At 35.4% G+C, this 14076-nt stretch overlaps 1 protein-coding gene across 4 annotated transcripts in view; it reads right to left on the bottom strand.

Annotated features, from left to right (window-relative positions):
* VPS54 overlaps nt 1-11175 on the bottom strand; it is a 163905-nt gene extending 152730 nt beyond the window's left edge. For 2 of the 4 annotated variants that reach the window (XR_016355656.1, XM_089798340.1), the window contains exon 1: nt 9758-10808. Coding sequence is in view for 1 of the 4 variants with exons in the window: in XM_089798340.1 (XP_089654466.1) it covers nt 9758-10672 (915 nt within the window). In the remaining 3 variants the exon portion in view is untranslated. Of the gene's footprint in view, nt 1-9757; nt 10809-10895 lie in introns of those variants that run through there. The other 2 variants (XR_016355657.1, XR_016355658.1) reach the window with 2 other exon arrangements.
* Nucleotides 11176-14076: the final 2901 nt, after the last annotated feature.

Here is a 14076-nt window from a genome sequence, read left to right as displayed (position 1 = left end):
GGCAATACCCCCCCAATTTAAGGAAATTTGCTCTCAGAGTCCTATCCCAACCTTGTAGCTCATCCCATTGTGAGCGCAATTGGAGCTTATTTGAGTCCATCCATACAAAAAAAAGAAACAGAATGACTCAAAAACGGCTTAATGACCTTGTTTATGTGCACTATAATCTTAAGTTGCGCATAAAAAAGGCACAGCTCTTAGAACTACCTGGTCCGCTTGATCTAGATGAGATAGATCCTTATTCTGATTGGACAGCACAGGAGCCAAGTCCATTGTTTACACCAGATGAGATCGCTGATTTGGAGAGGCAGGCCATGGAGGGGGAGGCTAACACTGATTTTCAGTTCACTATGGATGACATTGAGGATGAGGACGAGGATGATGATGATTCAGGCGAGGATCAGGCATTACCATTAGGAGGAGATGCATCCTCTTCTAGGACGCCGAGTCAGTCAGTAGTGACGTCGAGCGAGGGGGCACATCCACAGAGTTCACAGTCACGCAACTCACGCCCTATCCCAGTGCGAGGCACTTCTTCTAGGACTAGACCCCCTCGCTTTCCTGCTAGTGCAAGTGGAAAGAGGAAGATGTGATTGACTTTTAGTATTTACTTCTAATTTGACAAATTGAAACTATTTAGTAATTTACTATTTTGCTTCCTACCATAAGCATTCTGCATGAGAATGCAATTTTGTACACACTATGCATTTATATATATCTAAACTTTGTTTCTTTCTTTTGTATTGTCCTTAATTAACTTATTAGATGCATCTTCTCATTAAATTTTGCAAAATAAATGTATTTTTAATTAAATTTCAGCAGTTTTAGGTTCCCGAGTTTTTCTCAAGTTTTTTTTTTAAATCGCCGAGTTTTTCCTGATTAAACTTTTGGGGGGCTTGGCGAGTTTTTGCATTTGGCGAATTTTCCAACTATGGTTGAAACAACTACTCATCCAATAGTGGGCAAAGAACAAGATAAATTTGATGAGTGTAATCACAAATTTGTTATTCTCATCAAGTTAGTGAAGAGCATATGATTATACAAAGAGGGAGGGTGAATCAGTATAAAAAGAAATTTTCCAATTTAAAACTTTTATCCAAACAATTAAATTCAAACACTGAAATGAACAATTATGCACATGAACACAATGACATAATGTTTTACGTGGAAACCCAATACAAGAGAAAACCACGGCAAATAATTACTTTATATACAAACTGGTCCTTTTACAATGTTTTGTAGGTTCCAACCTACTAGAGGCTACGACCTCTATGTTTATGAGCACCGACTCACTGGAAGCTCCAACTCCCAGACTTTGCAGGCTCTGACCTACTGGAAGAACCAACTCCCCACTACTGTCTTCGCAAGCACCAACTCACTACACACAAACTTCTTTTCCACCTTGTTAAAGTTGCTTGGTCAACTAATGATGGATACTTTGATTATTGCACACTTCTTTTCTTCTTATCTCTGTATGTAGATATACACTCTTTTCCCTTGATATCAGCCCTTGATGAAGATATATATATTCTTTATCTTCACTACTGACTACTATACACATATAAATCAGATTTACAATCTGATTATATATATTCTTTTCACCCTTTTCTGATACTTTCTATTTCTCTCTATGATAAATATATAAATTAGATGAAAGATCCAATTACATATTTTTATTACAATTCCACTTCCTTTGTTCTCACTTCACTTCTATGATGAACATATAAATTAGATTAATGATTTATATTTGTATTCCTTTTCATTTCCAGACTACTGACTTCTCATCCCATATTCTTTTTTTTTTTTTAATATTTTCAATCTGTTCTCTTCTCATTCTCTGACTCTCACATCTGGCTGCTTTTTGTTCTCATCACATATTTTCTGGTCCTCTCATTTTTTTTGCAAAAAGAAGTAACTCATATTTATATCCCACCATTTAGAGGGTGTGACTTTTCAAGGCCAAGAGTCAGAATATTTTAACAATAAATTACATCTTATAATCACACCTTTTCAACAGCTACCATTATGAATCGCACATCTTCATGGTTTGAGGGCACCAACACCTTGTCACAAAATTATTAGACTTTATCAGCACAGCTTAATCTTTATTCTTCAGTTTACCTTCTGAGCATTGCTTCAGTATCATTTCCTTTTTCAAAGACAAACCTTTAAATGCATGTAGTAATCATAGGCTTCTATTATTACGATAATAGATAATTTCTATTATCTTTGTTTAGTATCTAATGGTTATCTATTGTAATCTTTTGTAAATATTAGACTGTTTCTAATATTTAGTTTTTTGTTTCTAGAATAGAATGTTTCTATTCTTTATGATTGTTTCTTAAGGAAACATTGTTTAGTCTCTTGTATAAAATAATCTCTTGATCACTGTTACAAGCAAATATTTTCCAATTACTTCATATGGTATAAGAGCCAATACTCTAAATTTTTTCAAAAATAATTGTAATTTCTTAGTGGAAATTATCTGCCTTTTATTTTCGAAATTATTTACATTCATATTTGCTTCCAAGTCTCTCTATAATCCGACTAGGATTTCTATTCTGAGAGATCTAAATCTGTCAATTTCTAATTCGGTTCTGCAACCCATTTCTGTTCAAATCCTACTTTTTTTTTTTGCACATTTCTACCAATTTTGTAATTTTTTGGCAACAAGGTCATTTTTGTTCAAAACCCTAATTTTTTGTACCAAATCAAAAAAAATTACAAATTTTGGGTGGGTTTTTTGAGATCTCAACTAGCTTGTCTTTTTTCCTGGGTGCCTTGATTTTCGAGCCAGTAGATCCAGAAACCGACGACATATTCTTTCTAAGTTTTTCGAGCTCTTTTAGGTCACCCTTCAAATTTTCTGGGTCTCTACTTTTTGAGGATTGCATGTACTTGCATGTTGTTTGCATGTGTTGCTTTATCATGCAAAGTCTCATGTTTTGCCTCCCTTAAAAATTTAGGTGGGTTTTCATAATTCTTTTTCTCCAGGGTTTTTTTTTTTCCCCTAAAAAATATTTTTTATGGGTTTTTATAAATTTTCCCTTAAAATTTTCTAATTTTGTAATTCGCAAAGTTGTGTGGGATTCCTCTATTGGGTTTGTAATTTTTTACTCAAAAATTATCTATTGGGTTTTACCATTTTTCCTTAAAAAATGAAGCTTGTATTGTCAGGTTTAGATTGTTTTTTCACCTTAAAAATATGTTGAGTTTTGATTGATTTTTCACCTCAAAAATCATGTTCGGTTTTGATTGATTTTTTCACCTCAAAAATCACGTTGGGTTTTGATTGATTTTTCACCCCAAAAATCATGTTTGGTTTTTTTATTTTCTCCTAAAAATCATGGCTTTTTGCGGTTTGTTTTGGAGCATTATGCTCATCTGCAAAGTTTTGGAGCATTATCTAAAGTATTATCAGCAGTCTTCTTAGTAGACATCCTCTGCTCCAAATTTAGAAGGCTCCTGAAAAAAGAACATTCAATGAAACTATTGCCACAAGTTTGGTCACATGAAAGTTGAATGTTGGAAGCACTTAGCTGCCGTATCTAAGCAATCTGGTTCACAGCCCAAAACAAACAGTGCAAAGCCCCTTGAGCAAACAAAATCTACCTTTTACGTTTTTTGATAGCTTCGTGCTCTAGATAGATTAAGGGAGGGTTTTACGATAATAGATAGTTTCTATTATCTCCGTTTAGTATCTAATGATTATCTATTATAATCTTCTATAAATATCATAGTTACACCGCCCTGGGAGACGGGGGGACGGGGGGACGGGGGGACAAGTTTCCGAGACGGGGGGACAGAGGGGCCTTGATTTGGGGACGGCAGGGGGACGGCGGAGGGACGGCGGCGGGGGATGGGGGGGTGGCGAAAGGAGTAGGGGTGTATATACTATACATATGATATAGCATTTACCATATCAACTGGAATATCATGATTCATGATCAAATGACAAACAAACAATGAACATTAAACATTGAACATCAGCAAATAATAAATATTAGTCTAAACTCTATATATCAGCCTTCAAATCAATAGTATGAGTATCTAGATTCTACTATCTAATAGTAATCAATGATCATATGAGTCATGACATAAAGATGATTACAATAAGTATCATGTGCCATGAATCATGATATCAAAATAAGTATACAATGCAAACAAAAACTACAAGTCTCCTAGAGTCCAAATCAAAATGTCAAATCAATGGAGACTCCTTGGCGTCCCCCCACAATGAAGGAGACTTCTTGGCGTCCCCCCTCAATGAAGGAGACTCCTTGGCGTCCCCCCGCACCCCCACACTCGGAGACCTCTAGCCGTTTCGGAGACGTCTCCCCCGTCTCAAAGACCTCTAGCCATCTCGGAGACGTCTCACCGTCTCCGGCGGCGGTGGCGCTCTAAGTGGCGCCGCCCGAAACGCCGAGACGCCATCCCCCCGTCTCGGGGACGTCCTCGTCTCCGAAACGGCCCAATTTTTTTTTGGGGGGGGGGGATGCGTCCCCGTGTTACACTGATAAATATTAGAATATTTCTAATATTTAGTTTTTTGTTTCTAGAATATAATGTTTCCATTCTTTACGATTGTTTCTTAAGTAAACATCATTCAATCTCTTGTATAAATTGATCTCTTGATCACTGTTAATAATAAGTAAATATTTTCCAATTACTTCATTATATATATATATATATATATATATATATATATATATATATATATATATATATATATATATATATATATATATATATATATATATATATATATATATTTGTTGCTTGTATGAGATCAATCTACTAGTTGCACACACTAACAACAATTAATACCGTTACCATTTATATAATATACTCTGGACTGTTGACATTTGTTCATTGGCACCATCAATCTTTTTACTGTAAATTCTGACTTGGATGTTTTTGGTAGTCATTATATTTCATGCATATTTTATTGTCTTCATGTTTCTTCACAACTCGATCGCTCTTTGTATATTTTATTGCATCGTATCTCATCATTTTCAGTGGACTTCTCTTACCCCAATTGCACCTTTGACACGGCTTCATAAACTCAATACTTTTGTGATGTATAATTCGGAATCATATGCGATAGATACTTATTGTGTCTTCCACATATCTCCACAGTTTACTAGACTTCAATCATTATCGAGCCTTTCCCTTTGCTTGATTCATCATACTTGTTCACTGCCTTCTTTGCTTACAGTTCGTTGCTTTAAACTCCAGATTACAGCTATGAGAACTCCATCCTTTTCTCATCGCTGCTTTCAAATGAATCAATGACATTTAATATTGAGTTACAGGCTTACTTGTTTTGCACAGTTTAGTATCATCGACCCTTTGAATTATCAGGTTCTGTCTAACATTTCTGACTGCCTTAATTCATGGCTCAATTATATTCATAACGGGATTTGTATTGTATGCTCCACATTATACTTCAAATTGATGAGATTTTGATCACTGCCCCTTTTTCTTGTAAATTTATTTCATAATGATTTTATTCCCTTCAACTCTGGTCTTTTATCGCGATGAACAGATAATAACATGTTTCAAATTCTAATAAAAACGGACTGCTATGATTGCCATTAATTTTAATCAATGTCTCATCATTCTCCGCTACACACAGTTTAATTTCTTATTATTGCCTTTGTATTCTTATTCCTTCACATAAACACCCAATTGTCTTACTGATTCAATCTATTTTCTTGCTATATAATCTTGTCGCTGCTTGGAATATGTATGTTTAGTGTTTTGTCATTTTCAATGCTGCTGTATATTTCTTTGTGACATGGTATCCATTTTTTGTTATACCTACATAACGTTGCTGCACACATGGACATTCAAGTGGCACTTAGATTAAACTTCCTGCACTCTATTCCATTATATTGTGTTGACCACATATATATTTTTGTTTGTGTGAATATCTCCTATGCTTCATATGCACTCAATACTTTGGATTCCATCTTTTTATTACCATAATCATTGATAAATCAGACTCGTTTAAATTCCACTTCATCTTGTCACTGCTAAGAAATGATCGTTCAATATGTCTTCTAAAAACTCAGTGTTTACCATTGGCATCACACATAGTTTAAGACTTCCATCTGGGTGCGTGAATTTGTCTTACATATTCAACCCTTACAAGGATGTTTTATTCATACTGTTTATGTATTTGACGTTTCTTTTCATATTACTGATGCACAGTCCTAAATCATATTAATGAGACCCTCAAGGTCACTCTTCCTTTCTATTATGTGAGTTGCTAAAACATAACACTTGTTCATTTATATGACTTACTTTTTCCATTTATCATTGTAAGTTGTATCACTTTCAGCCGATACTATACTTCAACCTTTGACATTGATGATGGATAGTAACAATCTTGTCCATTCCTGTGAAGCCCTTTGACATCAATGACAATTCTTACATCAGTTAGCTGTCATTGATGAAATCCTTTTGGATGTTTCCTCGAGCAAGACCTGCACAAAAAATTGGACTCACCTAAAATCTCTGCATGAAATGTTAGATAAAGGTAGAGCATTCTTCCTTAAAAACATGTTCACGAATCACGATCATGATGGGTTAGAGAATGTCTTTGTAGGATCATTTGATAAAAATCAAGGAGATTTGAGGCCAATTATGAGCCATTGATCACAAGATTGAAGAAGATATTGCCATCATAATGCTGAAAAGCTTTACCATGGTTCTATGAGTATTTCACAGAAACACTCAACATTGCCTCTACCAATGTTGACTTGAAGTTCAATAATTTGTGCAAAAAACACTTGCATCAACACAAATGTTAGAAGCAGCTTGGTAGCAACTGACTTTCAATGATATATATGTGTCTAACTTCTATACTCATGTACACGTAGTACAATTACTAGAACCATCAATTGTAGGTAATGTTAATTTACCAAAATCTTGTTGATGATCATTTTATCTTGGTTGGGATTTAGGTTCAATTCTTGAACCATTTCTGCTTTTATGCCTATTCATGTCGTTTGTAAGATACACTGCTTCTCAAATCTCTGCCAAGAGTTTTCTATATTCTTCATGAGGTGTTAATATTATCTTCCCCTGAATTTTGTGTTTCTCCAATAGGAACTTCTCTCCTTTGAACTAAATTAGGATGACAAGGTCTATCAACAGTCCCGTACTTGGTTCCTTGTATGTGACTTTTCAGTTTATTATTGTTAGACCTTGACTCGTTATATTTATTGTTGGAATTATTTTGTGTTTTAAGTGTAACATTGACCCCATCATGTCCAAGTCAAATTTTCTATTAATCTTATTTGCATGATCATGATTGTCATTCTCTCAATCCATTTTTGCTTCATCTGCCTTAAATTCAAATAGAATTTCTATCACTTTTATCTGGGGACATGTCCCTGGTATATTTTCAGCCGTCCCTGTCCCAGAAACATCTCAAGGACTTGGTGACACCTAGGGAATTTGACTTTGACTTCTAGAACAATTAGACTTTGACTCAAGTAACACAAATTTGACATATGAATTCTGCTGATTCTTATATTTCAAGTTTCTATTATGTATAAGTACATGCTTTATCCATGTTTTCGTATAAATATTTTAGATTTTTCTATATATTTTAATTTTCCCTAATGTTATATAGCCATCCCCATTTGCCATCCCCCCATCCCCAAAATCGGCAATTTTTTCTTGCTGTCCCGGAAACTCATCCCACTGCTCCCTGCCGTCCCCATCCCGGAAACTCAGGGGGAACGTAGAAAAAAATCTATGTTCTCTTTGATAATATATTCTGGCTGTCAATAAATTGCATGAGGAATAAATCTCACAAGCTGGCAAGATCCAAATGTGATACCATCTGTAATGTTTCCTTTAAATTTTCCTTATTTTTCCTCAAATATCAAAAAATATGACTCGCAGTTATAGCAGCACAATTAATTATAGACATAGTATCAACTTCAGGAATTGCAGGTTTACCTGTTTAATTTAATTTGAATATAATATTTAGAATATATTTCTGAAAAGATATGACTTATCCATTGTATCTGCTGTTAACTATCTCAAATCTGCAGTGATCTTTCTTGACTAAAATGCCCTCAAATTGTCTTTATATCTGTCTGAACCAGCGGGGTTGCCTACTAACTCGGCAATGGAAACTAGAGAATTTTGTCCTTAAGGGGTTTTGTTCACAGGTTACTGAACCACAGTCCATGCTGAAAAAAGGAATAATAATTTAATATAAATAATATTATCACTTGATGTCTTCTTCCCCACTCAAACACTAGTATATAGGATCTTCCACCAATACTTACATCTATCCTAATATCCTCTGGAAATAAACAGTTAATGATGATTTCATTACATTATTTAGTCCAAACACTGTCTTTTACTTAGGTGATTTCTTTCCATTCTGTGTCTCCTATTCTTGATTTTATTTGTCATTGCTGATATGATTTCAGCTTATTTAGCACTTCTAATTCTTTGGCAGATATTGGAAAAAGGTGATTTAGAAAGTATATCCTCCTTGTCCTTGACAGCTGCTCTCAGTTGCATCCCTTGTCCAAACCATTTCTAAATAAAATAATATTTATATATTTACCGAAGCATATTCAAATAAATTAAATTTTAGTTTAATTTTGAGGTGAGGGCATTACATCCCTAGCAAGCCAGGCAAAGAGAAACAGTCAATACAGACTTAGAGCCCACCCACTTACCAACTTCTCCTAGCAAATATGAAGGACCAGATTGGCAGAAAAAAAAATGAGCAGGGTGGGGAAGGTGGGCAATTGACAGAGTCTATCATAATAGGGGATTGAGGGAAAGTGCGAAAGAAAGATGAAATGGCCACAGTATGGAAGGAGGTATGGCATATTCATAGACCTAGGCTACTGTGAGGCACATAGCTAAAGCACCACATCCAATAGAAGGAACTGAAGGGGGTGGATGCCTAGATGAATTCGTGTGGATGGAAGGCTGTGGGGCTCCAACTATCTCTAGCTCATCTTCCAACCCCATCCAATGGTGAAAACAAGTCAATGCCAGCTATCTATAGAGAAGCCTACACCAAAACTCCCCTACGCCCCCTCTTCTATAGTTCCTATTGAGCCCTATTCAACCTATTAGAAACGGGAAAAGAGAAACAAGACATCAACTGCCAACCGGAAATCACTTTCAAGTTAGGTTAGGCTATCAAAGCTTGAGTTCTATTCTGACCAGTTAGATTGTTTGAAACTTTGAAGGCTCAACCAGAAACGGGAACCAGGAAACATAATAAAAATGGGCTTAAACTAAGGAATGGTGGTTTCACGGTGTCACAAAAAGCATTTTGGAGTTTTTACAGTTATACATCAAAGTGAAAATAAACAACAAACAGTGCTCATACAGGAAAACCTTAATTGCAACATCCTTTCAATTTTGACCCAAGACTTCCACCGGTTGCAGTATAAAAATATATAATGTGCAACAGCATATATGTATTTCAAGACTAGTCTAAGTGAAAGAATAGCTCGGGGTGGCAGATTAAAGGGTGCTTCAACCGAGACGTGTGACAACACATCAATAAGTTTAATTAGCGAAGACAGTAACGGACTTCAGTGGTCGTTTATTTCTTTACTAGTTTATGCCCATTATGGATGGCCACTTATCACAAGTCAGAAACAGTGGAATGTGGTTTTGAACCTAATAACTGCTGGCTGTTACCAGAAACAAAATAATCACCAAAACGTATGAAAGCGTAAAAAAAGTATGAGGTAAATACCAGTTTAAGTGCAGAAAGTGCTTGATAAACATATGAAATAAGCTTCAATTTCTGATGGAGAGAAAGCAAATCTGTGCGACTCCGATTCAATTCCTGGATCTGCCTGGCAGGCTCCAGCAGATCTGCATCTAGCAGTCTCACCGTGGCTTTCAATTCGTGAAGCTGAGAGCAAGCCTCTACTATATTCTCATTCAAATCCTCAAGCTGGCCTTGAGCCTCAAAGAACGAATCCGACCTGATGGAGATCTCCTTCACCAAATGCACCTCCACAGTGTCCAAATAATGTGATAGTTTCTCCTGTAGCATAACATTTTGTGGAATGGACGAGAATGGGCAAGCCGCCTGGAATGTGCCCCCTTCCTCGAGTGCAAAATCTTCCTTGAAATACAGAGAAGGAATTTCCCTTAAGCAGGCAACCAACGCATCACCCTGTCCCCGAATTTCTCCATTGGCCGGAGAAGAAGCCGACGCAATCCGATCGCTCTGTTCACGGCTCGAGTGCTCTCTGACGTCTTCGAAACGGCCATGGCGCTCAGAAATGGAGTCCAAGTAGGCCTGAAAATCGGACTTATTTACTTCTGGAAAAACTTTGGAGACTGCAATCGGGACTGACTCAAGGGAATTGAGGGAGCCGGAGGGCCACCAGGTGCTCCACGAGGCATCTGAACTGTAAACCCCAGACTTCCCCAGGTGAGGATTGTTCAAAATGGAGGCCAGGCTTTGCCCGCCATTGTACAAAGCAGAATCGATATCGAACCCCGATCGAATCGAAGAGCTGCTCTGAGACGACAATGAGGGAGACCTTGAATTCGAGCCAACTGAAAATTTGCGGCTTACTTCTATACTCCTTTTTAAGGACTTGCTATTTTCGTTGTTATTTGCGTCCGCCCCTCCAACCAGAGGCATGGCATCCATTCTTCCAGCTTAATTATTATTCATTTCTCCTGAAATTCGAACCCCATGCGTTCTGGAAACTATGGCTGCGAGATTTGGACAGAAACGAACCCTGAGATCCCGGATTTTCGAAAACAAAAGGCACAATTCAAACCAGATCTACAAATTAATCAGCAACATTTAATCTTGAGTCAAAAAATGAAAAATCAACGCATTTTCTCCGAGTTGAAGACTGAATACTCACAGTTATTTCTGTGTTTCCTTTTCTCTGGCGGCTGGATATTTGAAAATCTAAGGGGTCGCCATTTTTCGGTTTATTTTGTTTAAACAGCTAGTGGTGAATCTACGACAGTAGCTGTCTATTATTATAATTTGTTTTCCTTTTATTCGCAAGGTGGATGGACAGAGGAAGGCAAACCGGTGGTGCGTGTTTCTGTGGGGGATGTTGGGAATGACGTTTGCAACCTTCGTATTGGAATTTTTACCGTTTAGAGCAACGAAGATGTTAAGAATGAATGAATGAACGAAGGTTTTTTTAATGACATCCACGAGACTATAGTAGAGTTTTTAAGGGATTGAAGAGCACCAGTACTAGATAATTTTTTAATTTTTTTATATTTCTAATCTTATGGTATATATCTTAACCAAAAAATTAGAAGTTTTATCTTATCCCCTTCAAATAGACTATGTATGTTGTTGGCATCAAGATGACATCATAGAGAGATTGGATGTTATCGTATGCTGCACATTCTGAGAGAAAATGTCATTCTGTTCTAACCGCTCAAGACCTACAAAATATGCAAATTCTTTACTATCAAGTTTCTTTGGGCCTCTTCTATCTTCCCGTCTCACACATGAGGTGATGAGCTCTCATCCTCAGTTGTGTCACTAATAACCTTGCCTTTCCTTTATGATGTAACCCAATCTTGTCAAAGAATAATTAAAAAATTGACACAAGACAGCTATTTCATAATACAATAACTCTTCATTAAACTTCCACAACTCTAATCTGATCTTACAATAAAAACCAACACCTACTTATTATAATTCCAAAAATTACCATATTTGGTAGATTTTCGAGAAAAACAGATTTTTCCTTTTTTTGTAATTTTTAAAACTCATCCTACGAATCCCCTTTTTTTCCCAAGAAAAGCCCCCAACTAAGGCAAGATGAATTGCCAACTAATCAACGAAATCAAAAATACGATTTCGGATTTATTACAAAAACAAATTTCTAAAAAAAATGGAAAAAAGCACACAAAACCAAATTCAGAGGTCAAGATGAGATTTCAGGCTCCCACAAAAATGTCGAAATGGCCACCTATTAAGTAGAGCTTAATCGGCAATCCAAATAACTCCTTCGAATGCAACTACCTATAAAATTTCAGCCAAAACCCACATCCGAGTCAAAAGTTATGACCCCTGGAAGTAAATGTCAACCAAAACCTACATTTGAGTCAATAGCCTTGACCCTCGGATGCCCCTGCATCACTTTAATAGCAGCCCCAAAGTACAGTTTTTTGCCAAGTTCCCCGATTGGATTTGTAATTCAATTGTGATTTGTATTTTCCAACCACTAAGTTGTGTTTGAATGTTAATTGGGCACTTTATATGTCTACTGAATGAGTTATGGGAAGAGTATTAGTAGATTGTGTATTTATTTATTTTTGTGCATTTAAGTTTACAATTAATAATTTTTAAGAGTTAAAAGCAATGATTAATAAAAGTTCAATAATAAGATTCATATATACATATATCAATAGGTGATTATATTTAAGCTTTGTTTGTTCATAATTGGTTTGTGTTTTTCTATTGAGACATTTGTTCATAAATATTAGTAATTTTGAGTGTGGTTATTGGGGTATCTTTAAGTTACTATCGGACAACACTATGAAAGGATCATATTCTGACCCACCAATACTAAAACGAATTTTACAAGGAGCATCATTATGACCCAAAAGTCATAAAGTATGTTTTAAGTTGTTGTTGAGTTGTAGAGAGAGAGAACTAGAAAAACTAGTAGAAATCCAATGTATACTATCTAGGCTTTATGGGTGAGGGAAGTTAATTTTTGATGTCATTTTGGGTTTTACAAATTTTAGATTTTTTCAACTATGTTATTTTTTATTATTTGAATATAATTTAATTTCTTATAGTGTTAAAAAGTGAAGAGCGCTCTTCTTTTCTTTTTCTTGTTTAATTAATAATATACTAGTGATTGCATATAGTTGTGCAATGGTATGTTAAGGAGTTGTGAAAGGGGAATTAGACAAGATTTTGGTTTATATTTTGCATGCATATTTATGATGGTAAAAGTTAGTGTATAATAGTAATTGGACTATAAGGAAGAGGGAGAGATAAGGATAGAAAAAATAAGAGATAGAATTAACTTGAGAAAGATAGAGGGGGCAATAGAGAGATAAGTCTAAAGGGAGAGATGGAAGTAGATAGGAAGAGCGGAGGTAGAAATAGACACATAAGATGGGGGCAATTAAGAGTGGAAGATGGCTCTTATGTTATATTATTAATAAAATATAAATACATATTATAGTAATTGAATCCCCATGTTCAAATGTTTAATAATAGTGTATTTTCAACAATTACAATACATGAGTAAGAGACCTTGATAATATTAATCATAATGCTTGAGAATACTAGTCCTACATGTGTAAAGAGTGGATACTTATAGTGAATGAAGTCTTTAGCATGTTCATTTACAGAGCTATGAAAAATGCTACACAAACAAAACAAAATAAAAAACCTAAATTCAAGAATGATTGGGATTAATTTTATTGATTTGCATGCTCTTCTAGATCAGTTTGAGCCATTGATTTGTGAAACATGTTAGACAACGAGTTTTATAATATTGTATTGTTTGGGGTAAATAATAGTTGTTGGCCATCAAATGTAGGTCTCTCTATATATATCTTTAATTCTTTCTCTATTTTAAATATAAATTATTTAAGATATATTTTTCTTTATAATCTAGTATAATAAATAATATTATTAATAAAAGTGTAGATTATATTATTTTTTGTGTTTCTTATTATGGATTAGAAAAGGGCTTTGATCTGAAGAGATGCAACATAAACATGGAAAAACTAGAAACTAAAAGCTCAACCTACCTAAACCAAGGATAAAAATTGGAATGCAAGGAGGCTAACACCAAACATTAGAGAAGTTATGCAGAGCATAAGGAAAATCTAAACTAACAATATGATAGGGCATGTAAACTATAGATTAAAAAACAAGCATGAATGTATGAGAAAGGTGCATCAACAAAACCATCAAAATAAGAAACAACAATAAGGTGTCAAGAAAAATCACTCAAAGGAGCCTTTTAGAAGGTTCACATTTTTTGAGAGAGTGTCGAGTGAATCCAATCACTTTTCTCTAGGATTTTTGTTTCTTCATTTAGCAAGATC

This window comes from Cupressus sempervirens, chromosome 8 (assembly GCF_028749045.1).
Source record: "Cupressus sempervirens isolate cs-2001-9-10 chromosome 8, ASM2874904v1, whole genome shotgun sequence".
In the NCBI taxonomy this organism is placed as follows: domain Eukaryota; kingdom Viridiplantae; phylum Streptophyta; class Pinopsida; order Cupressales; family Cupressaceae; genus Cupressus; species Cupressus sempervirens.
The sequence above is the reverse complement of the archived record's forward strand: the minus strand, read 5'-3'. Positions and strand labels throughout refer to the sequence as shown.